The sequence below is a fragment of the Oryzias latipes genome, chromosome 6 (assembly GCF_002234675.1).
Source record: "Oryzias latipes chromosome 6, ASM223467v1".
NCBI classification, from domain to species: Eukaryota; Metazoa; Chordata; class Actinopteri; order Beloniformes; family Adrianichthyidae; genus Oryzias; species Oryzias latipes.
In genome coordinates, this window is record NC_019864.2 from 16,476,019 (window position 1) to 16,498,721 (window position 22,703).

The following is a 22,703-nucleotide window of genomic DNA, read 5'->3' on the forward strand; positions in this document are numbered from 1 at the left end:
TTTCTACATGAACAGGAAGTTCAAAATTACTTCTAAAAATATTTTCTGATAGAGTTTTTTTAACGATATTTTGAGAGAAATTTACTCTTCAAAACGTGATTGCCGAAGAAATGTAAATTTTGAATTAGGTTACTGCCTAATGCAAAACCATAGGTTTCTAACCTGCAACTCGTAGACGGTCGGACTACTGTTTAAATTTCCTACAGTACTTGAATGTATCTTGATACCGGATATGATCTAAAACTTGTCACAGGAACTAATGTCGTCTCGATGTGCATTGCACGTCTGTATGCAAAATATATCCTTTCGGATAAACCTTTTTTTAGTCCTTTCCCGAATTCAGTCGACTTTGTAATGGTAGTCTTGCGGGAAGATTGACCAGAAGAACCTTGGTAAGTAAACAACCTAGATAAGTAAACAAATTCGAGCAGAACTGTTTCCTGGTGGAAGCTAGCTTGTTCGTTGACTAGCGTTGGGTTGTATTGTTTTGATGATAATCTTTTTACATAAGAAGACGTTTGGCAGATAGAATTCAAATTTGTGTGGGTTGGAAGAAAAATACTTCAAAGTGTAATTCACCCAAATATTTTAGTGTGTTTACGTTTCATAAATGCGTTAATTAAATTGTACTGTAATTTAAGAGGTTTTTGTTTTACACACACACAAATATATATATATATATATATATATATATATATATATATATATATATATATATATATATATATATATATATATATATATATATATATATATATAATTTGTCTTTTAGCTGGACCTAATGTTAATGTTTTTCATGCTATTTAAATTAAGTATAAAAATTATACTTGTTTAATAAAGATGGCTTATTTTATACATTTTTTTATAATTATTATAAAATTATTTCATGCAAAACACTCTACACTTCTAGACTAGAAAACCTTAGACTTTGTCTCTGCTTTGTCAGAGTGTTGAGTGATGGTCTGACTGGAGCTGGAAACATGCACAGCCGCTTGCAGGAGTTGAAAAAGGAGGAGGAGACTCTCCTCAAAATCAAAGTCATGCTGCAAGACCAGCTGAACCGCTTGAAAGTGAGTGCAGGCTCGGGAAAAATTCATGGATGTGGGTTTTCACTTGACATTTATGTTATATCTGTGTCATGTCTCAGTTTGAAGAAGGAACCTTGAAGTCTATTATCAGTGCCCAAACAGAAGATGCGGCCTCTCAGCGTTCAAATACTGAAACTGAGGTAAACGACCTGAACTTGCAGAACATAAAACCACAACCTAGCTCGCTGTGTAAATATATAAATAAACATATGGATAAAATGGAAGATGTTACTAAATCTGAAAAATTCCCACTTTGTAAAGTAAAAGGAAACATGGTTGATCTTTACATCTGGAACACTTTTTATAGTGCATCAAAGGACATAGTTAAAGTAAAGGAGCTTTTGTATTAATTATTTCATTTTTATCCACTGTGTGCGCTTATTCTTAACTTAATGCAATATCTGTATATTGGCTGTGAAGACTCCTAAAGCCCATACTTAAGTTTTGGTTTTTTTTTTTTTCCATAAAAGTGAGCTCACAGGATTTTGTTCTTTCACACCAACTCAAATTGTCTTCTGATTCATTTTGAGACAAATGTTTTCACAGGCATGCTGTTGTCTTATTTCCTTCCCCCTTAGGTTCAAATGAATCTTGACGATGAGAGTGAAATCAATCGCACCAAACTCCTACTGAACGCAGCTGTGGATAGTGATATGGAGGAAGAGGATGAGGAAGAAGATGAGGATGAAGAGGAAGACGAAAATGAGCTTGAAATTGTGCCTGAGGACGATGAGGAGGAAGATGATGATTACTGAGAATTGTGGGTCGTCTGTGCATTGACTGAAGACAAATGTGAACTTAATGTAACCAAACACATGTTTTTATTTGATTTGGGTTGGTTGTTTTTCTGTTTTGATTAGTTAACATGTTTAACTTATTTTGAGAGAATGAGTTACAGTGCTTGGATTTGTAGAGTTAGCATTATCCCCTGTGTGTCTCATTTTCAACATTATACCTTCAGTCCTTACCTGCAGTCAAATGTCAAATTTTATAGAACATGTGTGAGTAAAGTAAAGTGCATTAAAACTGTGTTAAAATAGGTGCCTGTACTGTAACGTTTGTGACACTTTGAACATTAGGGAATAACAAAAATAGCAAAAATTCCCTGAAAAATCAAAGCTGTCTTGTTCAAATATAACATAACGGATGAAGATAATATGGATGCACTGTGTACAAAATAATAAGCACAAAAATAAAAAAATTTTCATGTGGCAGTTGTCTACAAGCTTGCTATTTTTTTCATTTTGAAATCTAGTTGGGTTAAAAATTAAAGTTATGGTGTTAATACTTTTGTCCCAACCTAATCCAGGAAAATGGATTATGCAGAGCAAACACTTTCGTTTAGAAAACCATTCAGCATTTTCTAAACAGTTAAAACAATACAGGCTGCCCGACAATACTGCCAGCTTTCACTCTGACAGCAGGGACAGCTCTGGAGAAGGGTAGCGTTTCAGCAGCCAATGTGAAAACGGGGGGTTCAGAGACCTCTGCTTTTTTACATGTTCTGCTGCTCCAGGAAAATCCCTGTCGCCTTTCAGACTCAGGTGGCCAGCCTGCTCCAAATGCAATCTTCATAAAGCTTACAGGTAACAGGACCAGAAAGTAATTACATTTTATTTAACATTTGTAATTATGAAGAGTGAGTGGTCTGTAATGTGTAAAATATATGTGAAATTGGTACATTCCTTTTTTACGTTTCTTATGTAGCTGATATACTTGTATAATAAATTTCTAATAATGTTTTTTTTATGAGTCTGACCCCAAATGCTTGATAAAAAGAATTTTTAACCCATAATTATTGTTTGATCTTTTTTTTGGTTTGTTTTCTTTGTTATTGATGCTCCAAAAAAGTATAACTTTGAATTATTTTGCTTTGTCAAACAATCCTGTTCTTTTTTCCGGGCATATGATAAATGGTTGTCATGTGAACTGTAGATACATTAACCTCTGTGACACTAGCTTTGCTTGCAGAGGTGGAACAACAGTTTGTATGGGATCTGTCTGCCTCAGCAAGATGTTTCTACACTCCATTGAATTTGAAAAGAGGCATTGCATTAGAAACGTGGGACCCCCCCCATCCCTCATGCTTCATAATATTGAATGCTTTCAGAATGCCAGCAGTTCATTGACATTTTGACCTATCAAGTTTGTCTTTGTAACTCGTACATTTGCAGGCATGTATGATTAAAGCTTCTTGTTTTTGAAGGAGTGGAGCAGAACGAGTCAGGAACTGTGCTGCAGACTCAGAGGTACCATGCGGCCCAGCTGTGCAGTCAGTGTGTGCCATGTGCTTATGTTGGTGTTGTGTCTGTCTGCGGCTGAGGACTTCGACTGGACAAAGGACGAGCACGGCTCCTTCTATTATGGCACTTTTCCAGCTGGTAAAAAAAAAAAACAACAAGCTGGTGTCAGATGGGTCTTTTAAAAAGGTATCTATGCTTTAAAATGTTGCATTTTGTAGGATTTTCGTGGGGGGCCGGAGGCTCGGCCTATCAAACAGAAGGAGCCTGGGACAAAGATGGAAAAGGACTGAGCATCTGGGATGTGTTCAGTCACAAAAAAGGCAAAATCCAACAAAATGAGACAGGAGATTCCTCTTGTGAGGGCTACTACAAAGTCAAGGTGGAGTTTCTCAAAGCTAGCAAAACCACAAGGGGCTGGGTAGGCAGAAAAATAAAATCTAAGCTTCCACTTCCTGTTTTTATGCAGGATGATGTTTCTCTGATGAAGGAACTGATGCTTAACCACTACATTTTCTCCATCTCCTGGCCCAGGATCATTCCCACTGGAATAAAGTGTGAGTAACTGCTTCTAACTGGCACAAGATTGTGTTTCTATCTCAACTCTGGTGTTATTTTCAGCTGACCATATAAATGAAAGAGGAATACAGTATTATGATCAACTGATCAACCAACTTTTGGAAAACAAGATCACGCCCATTGTCACGCTGTATCATTGGGACCTTCCTCAGGTTGGTTTACACAGTACTAACCTTCCTTAAGCATGATTTTGCTTCATGAATCTTTCAAGCTTTTATCTGCTTTTTTAGTTTCTACAAGAGAAATATGGAGGATGGCAGAACATCAGCATGGTCAATCATTTTAATGAGTTTGCAAACTTGTGCTTTGAGAGATTTGGCAACAGAGTGAAGCACTGGATTACCTTCAGCAATCCATGGGTGAGTTGACAGCTAGAGTTTCCATTTAATCTTGCCTTCATGATACCATTTTTAAAGGAAAAACAGTCACTAAATCTCCATTAAAAAATAATGATTAACTTTATAAAACTGATTGGAAGAAATGATAACATCAACAACCATGATAGTAAGTGAAGAGCAACCTTGACAATGCCTGACTTGAGCACCTTCATTCCCATCTGCAGTCTGTAGCAGTTGAGGGGTATGAAACCGGAGAACACGCCCCTGGGCTAAGGTTGAGAGGGACGGGGGCATACAGAGCTGCACATCACATTATTAAGGTAAGCGGCCACGCGTGCCTTTATATGTTTAAGGTACACAAAAAAAAGTGATATGGATTTAGACTCTTCACATGTGTGGGGGGGCTAACTTTTGTCCCATAAATCTGACTTTAGTAATAAATTGAAAGATAAACACTTGCCTTTCCCTGTAGGCTCACGCTAAGGTTTGGCACACTTACGATACACAGTGGAGAGGAAAACAAAGAGGTATACAAATTTAAATTCTATAAACTGGTGTGTAAGACTTGTTTGTTCGTTTAAGTATCTTTGAGAACCAATGCTGACTTGTGCAGGTCTGGTTGGCATCTCTTTGTCGGGGGACTGGGGTGAGCCGGTGGACATCAGCAACCAGAGAGACATTGAAGCATCTGAGAGGTATGTCCAATTCTCCCTGGGCTGGTTCGCCACCCCCATCTTTCATGGTGACTACCCTCAGGTGATGAAAGACTTTGTTGGTAAGTGAACAGCAACTACTTGATCCGGTAGTTCTCTGTTCTGTTAATCAGTCGGGAATTAACTTGTTGGTTTTTTTTTTTTGCCATGCAGGAAGGAAGAGTGCTCAACAGGGGCTGGGGACATCACGACTGCCCTCGTTTTCCCCCCAAGAGAAGAGCTACATCAAAGGGACTTGTGACTTCCTCGGTATCGGTCATTTCACCACTCGCTACATCACCCACAAGAACAACCCATCAGGCCGGAGCAGCAGCAGCTTCTTCACTGACCGGGACGTGGCTGAGCTGGTTGACCCGCGCTGGCCTGACCCCGGATCAGAGTGGCTCTATTCTGTCCCCTGGGGTTTTAGACGGTTGCTGAATTTTGTCAAGGTGAACCACAACACTAGAAAAGCTATCTGCTGCACACACACAACACTAGAAAAGTGAATTGCTATGCTTTGTTCCTAATCCAGACTCAGTATGGAAACCCAACCATTTATGTGACAGAGAATGGAGTCTCTGAGAAAATGTTGTGCACGGAGCTGTGTGACGATTGGAGGATCCAGTATTTCAAAGACTACATCAATGAGATGCTGAAAGGTGACTTTAATGTTGGTGGTAAATCCCGCTTGCTTGATCAAAATTTCATCTCATTTCCTCTTACATGTCACCCAGCAATCAAAGATGGAGTAAATGTGAAAGGCTACACCGCATGGTCCCTACTGGACAAGTTTGAGTGGGATGAAGGGTACTCGGAGAGATTTGGACTGTATTATGTGGACTTCAGAAACAAAAACAAGCCTCGCTATCCCAAAGCTTCAGTCCAGTTTTACAAACAAGTAATCAGCTCCAACGGATTTCCAAACCAAAGAGAGGTTACTTTCCAATCAACAAAATTGAAACCATTAAAAAAGCAAAGCAAAAGTTTTTCCATAACTAAGAAACTTTTATGGTGAACATCCACAGGTTGAAAACTGGAGGAGGAAGGCGGTAGAAACCTGCTCTTCAAGCAATCAGCTGCTGGCAGCAGGTCAGTTCCTCTGAAACATCCCTCCACCGCAATCTAGTGATACGGCCTAAAAACTAGCTGGGGTAAACAAATTAAGATTCCATCCCAAAGATCCCATTTCAAATTAAAATCTGCTTTTTTGAGTAATAAATCATTTGAAAATGACAATTAGCCTATTGGTGACTCAATTCTTAGTTGTTTAGTTATTTTTGAGAAACAAAATAGGGAAAACAAAATTTACCCGAGGTCCTGAGGTGCAGAATTCCTGAGATATCTTCTTTGTTTGCCCCTCCAGCTAGAAGAATACCCCAGGAACATGCAGAAAAGCCCAAGGTTTGGCCAGTGCATGATGAAGTTTAGACCTTGGGTTGCATGTCCCCAAATCAATGTAACTTGTGCTTTTTTTTATGTGTGGTTTATAAAAAGAAAAGACTAAATGACTGAAGCCTCTGCAGCAGACTACAAATAAAGAAACTAGCTAGCAGCTTTTGAGCATGCTTTAATTCTGTTCTGCTTAACTGTTCTTACAGCAGCTTCAAAGAAATGAAGAAGTATTTCACAAAGCGTATTTTAAATTTAAGTCCGTAAATCTGATACCTGTGGAATTTCTAAAACAAAGTTTAAAAAAATAATTTAGCATCCTAATTGTCCATGGCTTCACATTAAAATCTTCTTGGCTTAGAAAACTCTTGAATGCAGCTTTGTGAAATATTCCCCAGCAGATGCATGCAGTCCTCAAAGGGTTAAATTGTTGTTAATCCACTGTGAGTACTTTTGCTTCTTTTAATAGAGGAACAGCGGAGTACTGCTGCCAATATTCTCAGACTTATACATGGTAAGAAATTCCTTTTGCTCAGAAAAAGTGATTTAAAAAAAAACGGATTTAAATGAGCAGAGAAATGTTAACCCTTTGAGTGCTGTGACTTTGCCTCATTACAAGCAGCTTCATTAGAAGTCCCCAGATTATTGGATAAAATGTTTTTTTTTTTTTTTACAAAAACGTGCATGGATGTGTTTGTTCTTGCAGACCCCCTGACCAGCCACATGGAGATGGTGACTGAGATCGTTGTTCCCACCGTGTGCACGCTCTCCATTCTGCTCTGTGCCATCTTCCTTATGTTCCTGCTGCGGCGGCGGAACTAGAAAGTGTGCAAACCCCAAAATCAACAGTCTGTGCACACATGTGGTCCAAGAGCTTATCTTTTTAATGAGTTATGTGTGAGAATTTGAACAGAGCTTAGAGAAAACTATTGAGTGTTAATTTAAAGTGTGAATACAAAGTTTCCGGAAAAATACTGGAACTTAGAAGGCAAAACTTTCAGAATACACCTCCAATATATTGATTTCCATATTGGAACACTGAAGTGCAATGTTGTTTTTGCTAACAGCCACTATTATCCTCTGTACTTTAAATTAAACTAATTTGTTTGGCCAATATTTCTTCAATGAATGTATTATTTTCTCTGCCATTGTTCTCTTAAGAAAAATGGACAGACAGATGGACAGAGAGGTACACTTAATCAATAAGGTAATGTCAGAATAAAACAAAAAGGGGTTACTGCAGGTTTTTAATAACAGTTTCAGTGGCTAACACAAATCTCAAAACACCTAAATGTTTTTGTGCAATTTTAAACTAAATTATGCACAGCTGACAAGGCTGCAGCACAACATGGTTGAAAAGAAAGCAGGCTCTTCGCAGTCCTCACTAGCTGTGTCCGTTGGATAATCTGGGGGGAAAAAAACATATTTTAAGAAATTAACTCATCATCATTATATTGACTAAATAGAACTCAGATTTTTTGGGGGGGGACATATTACCGGTTTCAAAGACGACGTGATCAACTAGAGGTCTGTCGCTGAGCTGCAAGGATGTCCGCACCTCCCAGGGGGTGTGTCCGCTGGTCACCTCCACCCCCCACTTAATGGGGTGCTCTCTGTGGTAAAAACCCAACCAGTCTGGTTTAACATTTGTGATTATGCTCTTTTAGTGGCATTTATACATTTTTTTTTCTTAATAAAATAAGTTGTTTATGGCTGCAAGTTGAGATCAAAATGGATTTTGTTTGATCTGATTTGATGGGTTGACTTCTCACTAAACAGACGCTCCTTTAAGATTCCAAATTAATATAAGGCAAACATTTCGTTATACTTCCACAGTTTGTTTGGCATTCTGACATTCTGCTTGACATTCGATTAAATCACAAAACTACTTTTTCTACTGCTTAAGCAGAACTCATCACATACATGTTTGTAGTGTTTTCTATACCAAAAAGAAGCTCTAGTGGATTTCTACAATTGAACTGAATAAAAAAAAGAAGAATCATGCTAAAGTTACAAAGGAAAATAAGATCCAAATGTTTGCCCAACTTGAATAAAATCTCATTAAAGATAGAGGAATACATTTTTGCTTTTCAAAATAATGGTCATTTCAAAAGGCAGAACAGACAGAACTTACTTCTGATAGAAATGGCTGATCATTGCAGGTTTGATCTGGAGTTTAAACTCGTGCTCTTCATCATATGCGGCTGTTTTGTAGTACTGCAAGCATGATCTGCAAATGAAACGAAAATGTAACGTTCTTTTTCAGCTTGATTAAACTTGCGATAAAAATCTTCAGTTGTTTACTGAGTGAGATGGAAGAGGCGGTCGTAGGGCAGACACAGGAAGGTACTGCTGGTCACGATGATGTCCAGCAGATGGTGCAGTTTTCTGAGTCGAGCCACTTGCTCTTGCAAATCGACTTCCGTGTTCAAATAATACCACTGAGAAAAACATTGTTTTTATGATGAAACACATCTCAGAAGTGTCAGATGGGTCTTTTAAAAATACTTTCCTCTTACCAAGTGATTCAGAGTGGTCAGCTCTTCACCTGAAACAAGAAAAATGTTTGCAATAAAATTTTTGCAGTTTGTATTTTTTTTAAAGTCCTCCCAGACTTTGAATTTATAAATCAGAAGTGCAACAGAATCTTAGGTTAAAAAGTATTTGTGTTTTAGTTGGGGAGCTTTACAGCAATAGTTAGGTGGTTACCAATCAGGTAGTTGATGTAGTCTTTTCTTATCTTGTCCAAACCCATTTCTAGCAGCATGCTGACAGGAGTGATGCCTGTCAGAGAAACATGATCCACCTGCTGGTGGTAGGACTGTAGAATGAGCTTGCTGAGGGAGCTGCTGCTGTCTCTGTGAATCTGTAAAACACCCCAAAACAGAGTGCTTATAAATCCTTTCATTGAAATTAACAGTTGTTTTTTTTTAAAGCTACATTGCTAATTACCCAGGGCTTGATGTCACCGTATCTTAGGGCGTCAATGACTAACTTCAGGCAGTCTCCAATATCCTGGTATGAGGTTACGCCTGCCGTGGAAAGAAAGTGGGAGAAGAATGGTTCCTTCTGTCCATTTGAAAGGCAACCCCAGTTCTGACAGCAGAGACAACCTGACTGACTTTTTCTCATGCGAATCCAAAGCTGCTCCACGAAGTCCATGTCTCCTCTTTCCAAGAAAGAGTTGAAAATTGGAGTTTCCGTTTCAGACTTCCTCTTTGAGGTCTTAAAAAACAGACAAAAAAACAAAACAGATCCAACATAAGTTTTGCTACGTGCATTTTTGAAGAAGAAAAAAAGGTTTTAGCACAGTATTATGTTACCTCAGGTGTCTTTGCTGGCTGATCTCGGGGTGTCTTTGCTGTACTTTGAAGCTCTGAAAACAGAAACAAAAGATTTTTTTTTACCACTAGATGGAGTATTTGGGGTGCATTCACTTTTCTAAAAGTTAATACCTTCTAGGTAGGATTTGGTCAGATTAACAGCTGACATGCTTTCCAAAGGTTCCATCCATTCAGTCTCACCCGTTCTCAAACCATCTGCTAAAGTCTAAAAAAGAAACAAAAACCAGAAAACTTGAGTTTATTTTAACAGAAGGCCATCTGCACATTTATAGCTTAATTGATGAGAAACTCACCTGTAGAAACTCTAGTTCTCTGTACATCTCAAACATGGGGCTTCTCATGTCTCCAGTAGCAACTTTAATATTCTGCAATTAAAAAAAGACCCAAAAAAAGGGAAGTAAAATCAGACATTAAAGCTCAAATTTCCGTGAAAAATCCTTATTTGTTTTTTTATACTTTGATGTATAAAATAATGAAATACTTTCTATTAAAACACAGGCAGTGTGAGTCTCTGCTGCTCACCAGTGTTGCAGTCGAGGACAGAGGTGGGACCTCAAGGACACTCTCCACATGACTCCACTTCAGGTCCACTGTGACACTGCTTTGCGACTCAATTGTCGTGTTCTCGACAACAGTGGAGCCAAACAGACTGAATCTAGCACTGCCTTTAATCCCTATCTGGAAGCATTGACAAATGTATGTCAACAAAGGATCATAAAATGCAGACAAACTTAAGTTCACGCACACTTACAGAAGACGAGTTGTGCCTTTTTTTATGCTCCTGTTTTAATTCTTCTAAGGTTATGAGAGACCGTTTGTCCACAGTTGAACCTAAGGATGAGTAAAACGTGTGAAACAGTTACAATAATATGATTTTATTGATTCAAGGATGAGTTAGTTTGGGATAAATGGCCAAGAAATACATTTGCAGGTGATGGAGTAGAGTTTGATGGCAGTTATTTTAGTGTCGACGCAGACTGGTTCGGCCCCAAGCCAAGTTGTTCCAGCGGGGTCAGACATGTCACAGCGCACCCAAAGAGGATGTAAGGCGGGATTCTTGTCAGCAATCGACATACCAGGATTCAAAGATAATGTATACCAAGACAGCAACTGCCTTTAGAGACAGGAAAACAGTTGATTACAAACACAGCTTGGAAAATGGCCTTACGTTTTGTAAATATAAGCAAAATGTTGAACATTTTATCCCCACCTTGCTTTCATGATTGTGAGTGGCTGTGGCACCAGTTCTGTCTGCAGAGCATCTGCATCTGCATCATCAGCACCATCATCATCAGCATCATCAACATCAATATCATCATCAGCAGCATCGTCATCGTCGTTATCATCACAGCTTGATGTCATTTGCTGATTCTCTGGTTGACATTTTTTTGGGGTCTAAAGAAAGCAGACATTACAGCATTAAAGAGAACAGAAGTTAAATATCAGCTGCATCAAAAATGCATACACTTAAAAATCAAAAACCCACATCAGTATATAACCAATCTATTGGGAAAAAAAGTCATCAATTGCTTCCCACTTCCTAATTATTTGACCCATCCAAAAGTTCAGAATACTTACAGCTTTTTCACAAACAAAGATGGTCTGGTTGCCACAATACATGTTCACTGCAGCAATTTTGTCCCCATTCATTTTTACAATATGGATGTCCTCCTGGAATTAATAAATATTATTTAAACAAACAACTTCATACTTTTATCAACCCAGAACAGAGACTTTACCGCTGCAAATACTTCAGCTAAAATTACCTCAAATGTGACTGAATCGTTGCTACTTTCAACCTGAAGCGACCTGAAATCGACATACATCTTTACAAATTATAATAGAAATTGGTCAAGCGACATGTAAAATAAATGATTTGTTTTCGTTCACGTCGACACTGTTTAAACAGCACTCACCGAAGAATAGAGAAAAACTCCTTAGCGTTAAGTATCACCTTCGAACCCATCACGTAATTTCAGTCGATCGCTCAAAATACAAAGAACCGCAAATAAGAACCCAAACTATAGCTAAAAATGTGAGCCACTGTTGATGTTTTGACACTCCCGCGCTTCTCCACAGTGTGACGACATCAGGTCATAGGTCAAATTGTGATCAGCGATAATTTTGTTTTACAGAAATCCAACACATTTAAAGTTAAATTAAAACAACTTTTGAAAACAAATAATTTTAATAACACACAAAAAAGTCAATATTATTACCTTCAAAAGAGACATGGGAAAGTAGTTCGGGCTTTCTAGTTTCATGCGCCAACGTGGAGTCGACATATAGTCCCAATTGAAAAAAGTGGGGTTTTTTTATTCTTAGGAAAAAATATGATCAATTTAACATATTTAATTGTCATATTTATTATCAATATAATTACTTCATATTCTATTTTTCACTTTAGGTAAGGACAAAAAACTATGCACATAAGGTTTTAAACGGAAGTCGTCGCTCTGGAAGCGGAGGGATAAATCTTCACAGAAAAGTCACCAACTTCCTTTTCACTGTGGCCGCCATAGCGAGTGGAGCGTGGTTCCCGGCGAGCCGAAAAATAACTATCAAAAATGGTGAGATTTTACGAATAGAATCAGATCATGCTCATCTAGAGTACTGTAACTGTACTATGTTTCAAATAGCTTCGCACAGCTGTCTCATTTTCTTTGTACAACTGCAAATGAAAACAAGATACTGCTAGCTAGCGAAGGTTTCACGAGGAGCCATTTTGGCCTAACAGGCTAGTTTAGCCGAGTTACACGTGTGACTACTACTTCAGTCTCGATTGTTGCAGCGATTTGCTCAACATATACATGCTTTTTTTTTGTTAAATTCTGAGTATATGATTAAAGATGCTTCAACTAAGGTCTTAAAATTTAGCTAGCGTTTTAGAAATTTGTTATAAACGACAGGAAGACCCATTGGAAATCGCCTCAGCTCGTAACACTTAACAATAAGTGCATTTGAAAATTCATTAAGGCCACTTGATCTTTTATGTTGTCTCTGAAAGTTCCTTACCTGATGACTGTCATTTATTTCCTTTAGGCGTGTGCCCGACCTCTCATCTCGGTGTACTCCGAGAAAGGAGAATCTGTCGGCAAAAACGTATTGATGCCGGCAGTCTTTAAGGCCCCGATTCGCCCTGATGTTGTAAACTTTGTGCACACCAACATGCGCAAGAACAACCGTCAGCCATATGCTGTGAGCGAGCTGGCAGGTTAGTTATTCTTATTTTGAAAGGTGACTGTGATGTGTATATAAATGTAAACTCAGGCGTATAATTGTGTATTCCAGGTCACCAGACCAGTGCAGAGTCCTGGGGAACAGGAAGAGCTGTGGCCCGTATTCCACGTGTGCGAGGTGGTGGTACTCACCGCTCTGGCCAGGGTGCTTTTGGAAATGTATCCATTTGATCCGGGTTTTTTTTTAAACTAGTTTTAGGAAAGCGGTACTACTTGCTATGATGGTGTAATTTGCGTCTGACTCTGTGACCAGTGACAGAATGCCTACCGTCTTATACTGGCGCAGATGGCTGGTGATCATTGAGTCTGAGCAGGTTAGAAGCGTTTCAGTGTTTCTTGCTGTGGCATCAGACCTCCTTGACTTTCGTTAAGATGTGCCGTGGTGGTCGCATGTTTGCCCCGACTAAAACCTGGCGCCGTTGGCACCGCAGGATCAACACACCCCAGAAGCGTTACGCCATCTGCTCTGCCCTGGCTGCCTCTGCCATTCCTGCACTCGTGATGTCCAAAGGTAACCTGAAGAAATACCTTATCCAGGTTAATACAGATAAACTAAATTCATTAATTTATTGAAACGTAACGGCTAACTAATGCAAATCAAAATTTAAACCAATAAAAAGACAACTCTAACTGTATGGACTTTGTTTATGTAACATTTCATCAGGGCACCGCATTGAAGAAATCCCTGAAGTCCCATTGGTGGTTGAAGACAAAGTTGAGGGCTACAAAAAGACTAAGGAGGCAGTGCTGCTGCTGAAGAAGCTTAAAGCCTGGAATGACATCAAGAAGGTGAAATGCTCTGCAATGCTCAACTAAACACATTTAGTTTAGCTATGGTTAACAGGTTTTAAAGAATGATCAGATTGTATGCAACATGGTTTAATTAATTAAAAAAATAGTATATTTATTTTTACATCAATGGGTGGATCCTTGCTGATCTTGCTGAAACGAAGCGTTTAAATTCAAAGCACACAGTATTCTATCATTGTGTTGTTGGGCAGTGGTCTAACTTGCGTTGTGTTGTCAGGTATACGCCTCCCAGCGCATGCGTGCGGGCAAGGGTAAGATGAGGAATCGTAGACGTATCCAGCGCAAAGGGCCGTGCATAATCTACAACCAAGATGCTGGTTTGACTAAAGCCTTCAGGAATATTCCAGGTCTTCTGTATGATTGCATTTACCATCTGTTGTTGTCTAATTCATCTTTTTGTTGGAAACTATTATTAACCTGCAGCCTTTGTGTAACAAATGAAAATGATTGCTATGGTTACTAGACACATTTTGCATTCATAACTTTTGCTCCAGAATAAATCTGTTTATGAACATTATGATGTGGAAATCAGCACTGGCTAAAATAACTTTACTAAACCAACAACTGTTTTTCTGTCTCATTTAGGCATCACTTTGCAGAACGTGAACAAACTGAACCTCCTGAGACTTGCTCCCGGTGGTCACGTTGGGCGCTTCTGCATCTGGACAGAAAGCGCTTTCCGCAAGTTGGATGACCTGTACGGCACCTGGCGTAAGCCTGCCACCCTGAAGGTTGACTACAAGTATGTCTCAGCACTGTCCATCAGTTACTACCGTACATACGTTGCTCATGCATGTCATGATGAGCTTCTTACTTCATGGTCCGTGTTTTTGATCTTTGTGATATTTAACGAAGTTCTGAGCTGAAGCAACACTGTCACGTAAAGTTGGTTTAGTTGGTTTTTCTGTGGACTTAAGCTGATCTTTTGTTCCAGCCTTCCAATGCATAAGATGACTAACACAGACCTAAGCAGGATTCTGAAGAGCGAGGAGATCCAGAAGGCACTTCGTGCCCCCAAGTACGTAACCTTACCTTTACCCTCCAACCTTTAACTAGCGAGCTGTGATGATTTCCACTTCTGGTCCGTGTTTCTGAACTCTGATTATCATGGAAGTTCTGAGTTATGCACAAATGTATTTGCACTTAATGCAGAAAGCAGGAATTCATATTAACAGTAGGATTTGTTACAACAGCAAAAAGATCAACCGCAGAGTAATGAAGAAGAATCCTCTGAAGAACCTGAAGATTATGTTCAAGCTGAACCCGTATGCCAAGACAGTAAGACGTCATGCCATCCTGAAGCACGACCCGACTGTAAGTCCAACTTTACGCAGCAACATCCCAAGATGAGTGTAGCGACTGTTTTTGCTAACGAAGTGTTAAATGTTTTCATAGATCAAGGCCAAGATGCTGAAGCCCAAGAAAAGATCTGCAAAGAAGAAGGGAGCTGAAAAGCCCAAGGCATGAACATACAGACTAGAGTTCATTCAATAAACCAGTTTCAAATGGAGTCTGCTGTTGTTCAAATATTTATTTTCCAGGTTTAAAAATATGACATAAGCTCAGGGATTGTTAAGCATAGAGCACAGAACAGTAACCAGCACAAAGATTTAGCAGCTTTTTTCATAGTTTAATTACTAGAAAAAATCTTTTAGCACAATGCTTCACTTGGCATTTTACTTTATACACATCGGGTTTAGAAATGGCTGCACATCCTTAAGTGCATTCTTGGTGTAAGCTGATTTCAAAAATACAAATTCTTTAGTCAACATCTTAAATGGTGGTGGTGTGGGTGGGTGTCAGAGGCTGGCTGAGTCCTATGGTGCTACACAACCAGCCAGCAAAGTCCACCTCCTCTGCTTCAGACTGCTTGATGAAAGGATGTACCTGAAAAGTAAAGTGGGAATTAGGGTTCCAGATGACTAAATCCAGTAGATGGTCTTACCTACCACTAGCTGCTTCAGATCGGCCCTTTCTGCAGGATTCTTTATCAAGCTGCAGAGGAGGCAAGCAAAAGTATTGTGGCTTGCAGAACATTTGAATGTAGGTAAATAAGTTTTCCATACGTACCACTTGTTGACGAAATCTTGAAACTCAGAGCTGAAAATTGCAGGAAGCTTTGGTGGAGGCTAAGAAAACAAATGTGTTCGCATCAGCAGAGTCTAAGCACAAATCTATTAAATGACTTCAGAATGTACAAAGATGAACAAACCTCATTGACTATGTAATCAAGTAGTTCAAATATGGCCATTGGCGGTCTACTGTCTGGTCCATATGCTGGGATGAGTACAGAAATGAAAAGCAAGCTGTAAATTCTGCATATTTGCATGTACCGGCAAGCTGAACAGATGTCATCGCATACTTACAACTTCCCGGCCGTCCAGGTGGGCGTGGTTTTGGAGATTCACTGGAGGCCGTTTCCCCTTCCACAGGGAACCCAAAAATCTTTTCCAACTCTCTTGAATCAGGTGGAGGGATAGGAAAGCGTCCAATGGCCATTTCTACTAAAGACAGGCCCATGCTCCATATGTCTGACTGAACTGAGTAGTGAGTTCCCTGTAAGCGCTCTGGCTGCACAACAATCCACATTCGGTCAGACAGTATTTATTTTCATCAATTAAAAAAGAAAAAAATCACTGGCGTTTGAAGAAATATGATCCTGACTCACCGACATATAGGAGCGAGTTCCCACAAAGGAGTTGGCCATGGAGTCAATCAGCTGCCCGCTCACTCCAAAGTCACACAACTTGATCTCACCTCGGGAATTCACCAGGATGTTAGAAGGTTTGACATCTGAAGGAGACAATTCACAAATTTAAATTACTGGAGAACATTTCTCGCTTCAGATTTCATCAAGTACAAGTAAAAACATCTTTTAAAAGTTGAATACTACGTTCATAGCATCCATTCCTTCTGCTTTCCATCACCGCCTCAAAAAAACCCCAAATAATTCCCTTTCCAGGCTCTGAAATAGTTCTGGATTCTGTTTTGTTCTTCTTTGGAAAGAGGAGGATCTACAGAATAAATTCTCACCTCTGTGCATGATCTTGTGCTTCTCACGCAGGTAAGACAGCCCTTTAATGACCTGCAAGAACCAAAACGCCTCACATCAACACAGAGGAATGCATTTAGCTAAACCAAAAATGTTTTTCTTTGCTCAGCTTGCTTAAAATTTCTCGGAACATGAAATATGTAGGCGAAGTGTTGGGGCTACGCACAGCAATGCTGACTTTGCCAAGGATCTGCTCTGGGATTTTGCCTGCTTTCTTCAAAGACTGGTCCAGGGAGCCACCGTCCTACAAGCAGAATGCAGAGGAAACACGAGGAAGTCAGTAAAATAAAGGCACATGAAGCCATCAACCTCATTTTTTTTCTTACATAAACAATACTAAAGGATCTTGTAATCAGCAATACAACAAGTATATGACTGGCAAAATTACAGGTTATTCTATTTTAGTTCAATGCTACCTTTGAATTTATTGTATGTTATGTTATATGATCATATAATTTGAAGCATTTACTTGGTTGGTTTGGAATAATAAAACGAAATTCATATATTTTTTAATAAATAGATTTACCATGTGTTCCATGCAGATGCTGATTTCTCCATCGCTGTAAAAAGCTCCATAGAAGCCTACAATGTATGGAGAGTTGCACTCATGCAGAACCTGCAGCTCCCGGATGATCTGGTTCCTGATGGCTGGTTTGATCTCCAGGTGGATCAGCTGCAACACAGAGGAACTCCGATTTTTCGTTTTACCTCAATATGTTCAATTGTACAAGTTTTCTCTAAGCTGAAGCTACTGAGTTTAGTCCACACTTCATTTAAGGCTTACCTTCCTTGCCATGATCAAACCAGAAGGTCTGTGCGAGACCTTGAAGACGACACCTCCGTTGCCTGCACCAAGCTCACAGATTTTCTCAAAGTCGTCGTCCTTCAGTTCTCCCACTTTCTGCTTCTGTGTAAGGAAGGCCTCCAAGCGCTTTCGCTGCTGCTCATCCAGCTCAAGCTCCTCTAGCTTCTTCTGCAGAGACTCCAGGTTCGTCCTTAAACAGAAGAGGATAAAGACAGATTGGAGTTAGGTGTCCTATAGCAGGAGTGGGAAAAAGGAGAAGGGAAAATCTCCTATGCTCTTTAGCCTCGCCAACGTTCACAACAAAGAGTTGTAACACATTTGTGCTCATTCAAGTAAAGAATTTATCAATGAGCCGCTGTGTGAAGGAATATTACAATATAAATGTTTGTTCTTCACTCCAACAACTGAGCAACTAAGAAACCTCTTCCATCCTCATTTAAAGTAAATGACGTTTTTTTCCCCCCAATTTCTAACACACAATGTTGCAAACCATGCTGGTTTCATCAAAATATTCACAAAACTACACACCCACACACACACACTGAGAAATACCTCATTCATTCTGCAAAAAGGCACACTGTAACCAAAACTACTTGTAGCATGATCAAAATCAAGCGGCACACACTTTATTCCTATTACCAGATTTTTATTTAACTAACTCCACACTGTTAGTGTGGTGAAAAGCCCTGTGATCTTTAATATGCTTTGTCATCATTTAAAATAGTTAAATTGTATAAAAACTCTTCAGATTTTTCACATGTACAGGAATATTTTGCATATACACACACATCCTTTTGAAACAGGAACTTTTCCAGTGGAACACATGCACAGCCGATGCATTTACATCAGGGGGAACACAAATATGAGCACACAAAAACAGTAAACTGAAAATGAAAATTGCGGATCAAATGTGCAGAAAAAAGATATAGAATAAAAAAAGAGAAGAGAAATAATCAGGCTGCATCTTGCCACATAGCTGCCACAAGACCTTTTCAACATCATCTCATTCTCACCCTTCCTCTTCCTCTTCCTGTCTGCTATATCTTCCATTTTTGTAAAAAAAAAAAAAATAAGTGGATCACCTGTGGTCTTTTATCGTGCCGACTTCCTGATTGAAATGGTAACAGTTAACCACTGAGGTGTTTGGGACGGTGACTTATATGTGTCATTTTGTTTTAAAATGGTGTCAGATTGTTGTGTCAGATGCACAAAAGCATGTTCAGTGCATTTAGAAAGTGCCATTTTGTGTTTAGAGTTTTGGAGACTTGAGAAGAGGTTTTGCAATGTAACATGTTCTTGGGTTTCAAAAAATCTATTAAATTAATAGAGCTTTCCTTTAACAGAGCAAAATCCATTCATCCCCTTTTGCTTATTTCTTTTTTTTCCCTTCAGTCTTCAAACCTTTTCTGTTACTTTTTACCATAAGAATGTCTAGTTTGATTAATGACATTTTAATATTCACCTACTTTAAATGAAATGTTTTGTGGAAATAGTTTTTCATAACCAAACACAGCTGGGTTTGAAATGGGAATTGGAATTAAAATAATTGAAATAAATCAAATTACATTGTATTAAAAACGAATTCCGATCATTTCGGTACTATAGCAGTTTTGCGCAGCCCTGAAGTATGATTTCTACATATCATAGGAGCATTGACTGATCTCCTGCTGTAGAGGTCTCCTTCAGCTTCATCACAGCTATGAATTTTACGTCCATGTCGAACCACAACTCACTGATAACTACTCAAAGCTGGGCATTGAGCTCTCCTCTAATGCTCCGTCATGCAGCAAAGACAGGGTTTAAGTGCTTTTATTTTTGTCAGTAGGGCTGCATATCCATGGAAACGAGCTACATGTAGATGTGGGCGGCGTGGGTGTTTTGTCAACAAGAGCTGGAGGTGGAGGAGATGAGAAAAGAACTAGCATGAAACACACTCAACACAATATATGTGGGTGCAACAACCACAGGGGCAGCACCACTTGAGGTGCAGGGGGTGTGCGCACGTAGCCGGCCTTTCTTGTATCCATTCGCGTCATATTCAAGGACATCTAATGGGAGATAAAGGTACGAAAGAAACCCGTTCTGCAGCTCTGCACCGAGCCTTGCAGACAAATGTCAGCAAAAACAGTGGATTTGAAAACAGTTTATGACAAAAATGATGAATATTAAGAAACTTAAATGAAGGAACTCAGATCTGTTAAAAAAAAAAAGAGTAGGCTTCTATGCAGCAAGAGGAGAGTTTCAGATTAGTTAATGAAATATTGTTTTGTCTTGTTATATCTTTGATTCCCTTTCTACCCACAGGGTTAAGGAGATACATTTGTACGCACAGGTGTGTTCAAAACAACATAGGGAGGCAGGAGAATGAGGCTTACACAGTAAAACGTACTTTTGTCAAATTATGCTGACAATAGAAAACTACCCAATGCTTAGAAATGCTAGACATATACATATAACTAACCTTTATGGTTACTTGACTCATTCTTTTCATCACACAAAATGTTTTTTTGCAAAATAGTGGATTTCCTGTTTTGACATACGTCAGTCAATGTTGTTAAAAGTTCATGTCGGAACCTAAAAAATACATTTTGGATCACATGTCAAGCAGCTGGATGGCTCAGTTAGCTGAGTGTAGGACTGGCGCATGGGAAACCAGGCTTCATCCAGTGTTGGTCCTTGAGCAAGACCCAAGGGGGGCCCCCCCCAAGTCTGGGTCTTCCCTGTGCCGGTCCCCAGTCAGCAAAAATACAGGACATCCGACGTAAAAATCACTGCCAAAAACACATGTCCCTTCAGTAAATCGGTAAAAGCTGATTCACTGAGGCGACCTCTGAAGGGATATGCCGAAAGGTGAACAACAACATTTTGGATCACATGTTACTAAGGGCCAGGATTGGAGGAGCTAATGTGAAGAAGAGCTTTCTACAGTTAATATTGATCTGGAGAATACATACCAAACTAGATGACTGCCATCAAGCACTCACATTATAGTCTGTTATGGAGCCATACAGTGTTGAGTTTCACATGGAGCTAGGAAAGTAAAATCTGTGTAATTTAATGGACCTTTTTTTTTCTATATGAATATAGAAAGTGCTTTTTAGACTGTTTCAGATAACTGTCAGAATGTACCCCAAAAAACCTGCTTAAAAAACAACAAGAACAAAGCAACACCTGTTTGCAGGTTAGCATCCTCACATTACATTAAACAGCAGTATTACCACATACTCTCAGCAGTTTAAAAAAAAATATCCCCAATCCTTGATTTAGATTTCCTTCATGTGCTCATTTGCAAAGGCTACAGATCACTTTCAGAGGCTGCATCTAATAAAGAAACCAGAAAGCATCCTGCCTGCACAAACAGGCTTCATAGTGAAGACCATGTTATGTAATGGGATCCAGCTTATTGGTGGAATGACAAAGAATTGTTTCCACAGATTTACACTAAACAAGGTGTCACAACAGGTTTATTTCTCCATTATCATGTTGGTTTTTTTCTCTTTACCTCCAACCCACACAAGCATATCACTAAACAGTGCCTCCCCTCAGAAATCAGCTGAAGAGAGCTGGAGAGCCACTTTATTTCACAGTGATGATTAGATCAGTCACAGTGAGGAGAGCTGTATTAACACTAATCTGTGACAGAGATTTGATTTCTCTGATTCTCTAAGCAGATCCCCTAAATTTAAAAAAAAAACACTGCAATTTTTGTTTATTTGAAACATTTTTACAAATATTTGACGCTATTGTATCTTTGGATTCACTGCTCGTCTTCTTAGTACTGTTCTAATAGAGGTTCTTGTGTTAGTAGTACTTTTTGAACCTATCTTTCTAATCAGTTTTAACTGTGAAATAAATAAATAATCCCACAGTCGGTGCAGACAGTGTCTCAGATTATTGTCACACCAAAAGCTCTAAATTCCTGTGGTAAACATAATTATGTAACATTTCGTATGTGACAAACAGCTGATCGCCAACACTCACTCGGAGGCTCCGGTTCCGTTCAGTGTGTTTCCGTCGGGAATCGGGTTCAGCTGGATCGGTTCTGGCTTCCTTCTCTTCTGCATGTTTTTTCTCAGGAATCGGCCTTTTTGTGGAATGAAAGCCGTGAGGACGGAGGGACAAGGCGGCCAGACGAACCAGTGGAACGAAAACGGAGCAGTGCTGTCACGACCTGCAGACCCAGCGCAGCTGATGCTTCGCTTAACGGGTGGACGTGAGCTGAACGTCACAAAAATGTTTACACCTTGGTCTTCCGGGCACCATGTCAGGCCCTGATTGCAGTGCGCCCTCTGCCGGTGACTGCTGGCATCGCAGTCCTGTGCAGCAGAGGGAAGTTCGTGTATTGTACAGGGGCGGACTTGTTGCACATGTGTGTGTGGGGGGCATTTACAAACATGGTCTAAAATAATTTCCTCAATAGTTTAAATCTGTCATAAAAAGCCCAAATTACTGAAATGGCATAAGACTGCTCGTGTGAAAGTGTTTTGTCCTCCCCTGTCCCTGTGTGGCAATGGACCATTCCGTCAACATCAAGTTAGATAGCAGAGAAAGACTGAACAGCTTTTTTTTAAGAGGCAAGATGAAGCGATTGTTAAAATGATCATTATCATTTTACTGTTAATGCAAGTAAAAAAACACACCTCACACAAAATGTTAACAATTTAAGTTAAACAACAACAAAACTTTTGCAAGAAGAACGACAATACAAGTACAACAGAATAAAATAGTATTTCTTTGTCATTTTTTTCATTGACACCACTCTGTAGGCAGGGAGTTGTTTTGTGCCATCACTCCAGGATTTTTGTGTCTTTTGCCATCTTTTGTCAGCTAATTAAAAAAACAATTATAAGACCCTCATTTGTTCCTTCTTGAAAGTAAGTGGGTAACAACGTAGCTCATTCAATAAATTCAGTGTTGTTGTTTTTAAAAAAAATGTATGTAAAACACATTTCTTTAATATTTTAATGTTTTTCAGTTATTATTCTTTTATCAAAACATTTGGATTCGTGATGCTGTCTAGAAGTGGACCATTGAAAAAGTTATTCGACTGATGATTCACTCAAGGTAAGGATTTGGAGTTTCAACTTCCTGCACATTTTTTAAATATCCGTTAGATAAATCCTG

At 39.2% G+C, this 22,703-nt stretch overlaps 4 protein-coding genes and 3 non-coding genes across 11 annotated transcripts; 5 read left to right on the forward strand and 2 right to left on the reverse strand.

The window, feature by feature from the left end:
- The first annotated feature begins 209 nt into the window (after nt 1–209).
- Nucleotides 210–7,445, forward strand: lctl (lactase like). Of its 5 annotated transcripts, XR_002873408.1 has the most exons (18): nt 210–392; nt 1,148–1,228; nt 1,667–2,674; nt 3,295–3,469; nt 3,550–3,710; nt 3,798–3,885; nt 3,950–4,059; nt 4,138–4,266; nt 4,470–4,565; nt 4,718–4,772; nt 4,859–5,020; nt 5,112–5,389; nt 5,473–5,599; nt 5,675–5,874; nt 5,966–6,029; nt 6,304–6,396; nt 6,799–6,843; nt 7,036–7,445. XR_002873408.1 is itself a non-coding variant. In XM_023955780.1 (17 exons), exons 4-17 carry the CDS (start codon nt 3,343–3,345, stop codon nt 7,149–7,151), a joined length of 1,758 nt encoding a protein of 585 aa, XP_023811548.1. In that variant the 5' UTR covers nt 210–392; nt 1,148–1,228; nt 1,667–2,674; nt 3,295–3,342; the 3' UTR covers nt 7,152–7,445. The 5 variants fall into 5 exon arrangements, 4 of the variants coding, with proteins under 4 accessions (XP_023811548.1, XP_023811550.1, XP_023811549.1 ...); XM_023955780.1 differs by lacking the exon at nt 6,304–6,396; XM_023955782.1 differs by lacking the exon at nt 6,799–6,843 and having other exon boundaries at nt 7,036–7,124.
- zwilch (zwilch kinetochore protein) lies at nt 7,239–11,813 on the reverse strand. Its single transcript, XM_004069989.4, has 18 exons — nt 11,590–11,813; nt 11,440–11,482; nt 11,252–11,344; nt 10,884–11,068; nt 10,597–10,787; nt 10,425–10,504; nt 10,196–10,351; nt 9,967–10,038; nt 9,785–9,878; nt 9,653–9,705; nt 9,452–9,554; nt 9,282–9,361; nt 9,039–9,195; nt 8,849–8,877; nt 8,634–8,770; nt 8,464–8,559; nt 7,827–7,942; nt 7,239–7,735 (listed from the first exon to the last, which is right to left on the reverse strand). The coding sequence occupies exons 1-18, from the start codon at nt 11,637–11,639 to the stop codon at nt 7,647–7,649; spliced, it is 1,824 nt and encodes a 607-aa protein (XP_004070037.1). The 5' UTR covers nt 11,640–11,813; the 3' UTR covers nt 7,239–7,646.
- A 398-nt stretch (nt 11,814–12,211) lies between these two features.
- Nucleotides 12,212–15,232, forward strand: rpl4 (ribosomal protein L4). The gene is made up of 10 exons (XM_004069618.4): nt 12,212–12,243; nt 12,716–12,887; nt 12,965–13,071; nt 13,285–13,423; nt 13,577–13,701; nt 13,940–14,069; nt 14,308–14,464; nt 14,657–14,740; nt 14,916–15,036; nt 15,118–15,232. The coding sequence occupies exons 1-10, from the start codon at nt 12,241–12,243 to the stop codon at nt 15,187–15,189; spliced, it is 1,110 nt and encodes a 369-aa protein (XP_004069666.1). The 5' UTR covers nt 12,212–12,240; the 3' UTR covers nt 15,190–15,232.
- LOC111947590 lies at nt 13,127–13,225 on the forward strand. The gene has a single exon (XR_002873470.1). It is a non-coding gene; the product is annotated as a small nucleolar RNA SNORD16 (small nucleolar RNA).
- Nucleotides 14,516–14,587, forward strand: LOC111947589. Its single transcript, XR_002873469.1, has one exon. It is a non-coding gene; the product is annotated as a small nucleolar RNA SNORD18 (small nucleolar RNA).
- LOC111947588 lies at nt 14,780–14,846 on the forward strand. Its single transcript, XR_002873468.1, has one exon. It is a non-coding gene; the product is annotated as a small nucleolar RNA SNORD18 (small nucleolar RNA).
- map2k1 (mitogen-activated protein kinase kinase 1) lies at nt 15,231–21,643 on the reverse strand. The gene is made up of 11 exons (XM_004069617.4): nt 21,561–21,643; nt 17,559–17,769; nt 17,301–17,447; nt 16,941–17,018; nt 16,756–16,807; nt 16,391–16,515; nt 16,089–16,293; nt 15,935–15,999; nt 15,793–15,851; nt 15,672–15,717; nt 15,231–15,609 (listed from the first exon to the last, which is right to left on the reverse strand). The coding sequence occupies exons 1-11, from the start codon at nt 21,641–21,643 to the stop codon at nt 15,496–15,498; spliced, it is 1,185 nt and encodes a 394-aa protein (XP_004069665.1). The 3' UTR covers nt 15,231–15,495.
- Nucleotides 21,644–22,703: the final 1,060 nt, after the last annotated feature.

Coding starts and splice junctions, on each gene's coding strand:
- lctl (XM_023955780.1), top strand. CDS start 3,343: ATGCGGCCCAGCTGTGCAGTCAGTGTGTGCCATGTGCTTATGTTGGTG. Junction 3,886..3,949: donor CATTCCCACTGGAATAAAGT/GTGAGTAACTGC, acceptor TGTTATTTTCAG/CTGACCATATAAATGAAAGA. Junction 6,030..6,798: donor CAATCAGCTGCTGGCAGCAG/GTCAGTTCCTCT, acceptor TTCTTTTAATAG/AGGAACAGCGGAGTACTGCT.
- map2k1 (XM_004069617.4), bottom strand. CDS start 21,643: ATGCAGAAGAGAAGGAAGCCAGAACCGATCCAGCTGAACCCGATTCCC. Junction 16,808..16,940: donor TTGGCAAAGTCAGCATTGCT/GTGCGTAGCCCC, acceptor TGGTTCTTGCAG/GTCATTAAAGGGCTGTCTTA. Junction 15,718..15,792: donor CAAGATTTCGTCAACAAGTG/GTACGTATGGAA, acceptor CCTCCTCTGCAG/CTTGATAAAGAATCCTGCAG.
- rpl4 (XM_004069618.4), top strand. Junction 13,702..13,939: donor CCTGGAATGACATCAAGAAG/GTGAAATGCTCT, acceptor TTGTGTTGTCAG/GTATACGCCTCCCAGCGCAT. Junction 14,741..14,915: donor AAGGCACTTCGTGCCCCCAA/GTACGTAACCTT, acceptor TTGTTACAACAG/CAAAAAGATCAACCGCAGAG.
- zwilch (XM_004069989.4), bottom strand. CDS start 11,639: ATGGGTTCGAAGGTGATACTTAACGCTAAGGAGTTTTTCTCTATTCTT. Junction 11,483..11,589: donor GAGTTTTTCTCTATTCTTCG/GTGAGTGCTGTT, acceptor TGTCGATTTCAG/GTCGCTTCAGGTTGAAAGTA. Junction 11,345..11,439: donor ACGATTCAGTCACATTTGAG/GTAATTTTAGCT, acceptor TATTAATTCCAG/GAGGACATCCATATTGTAAA.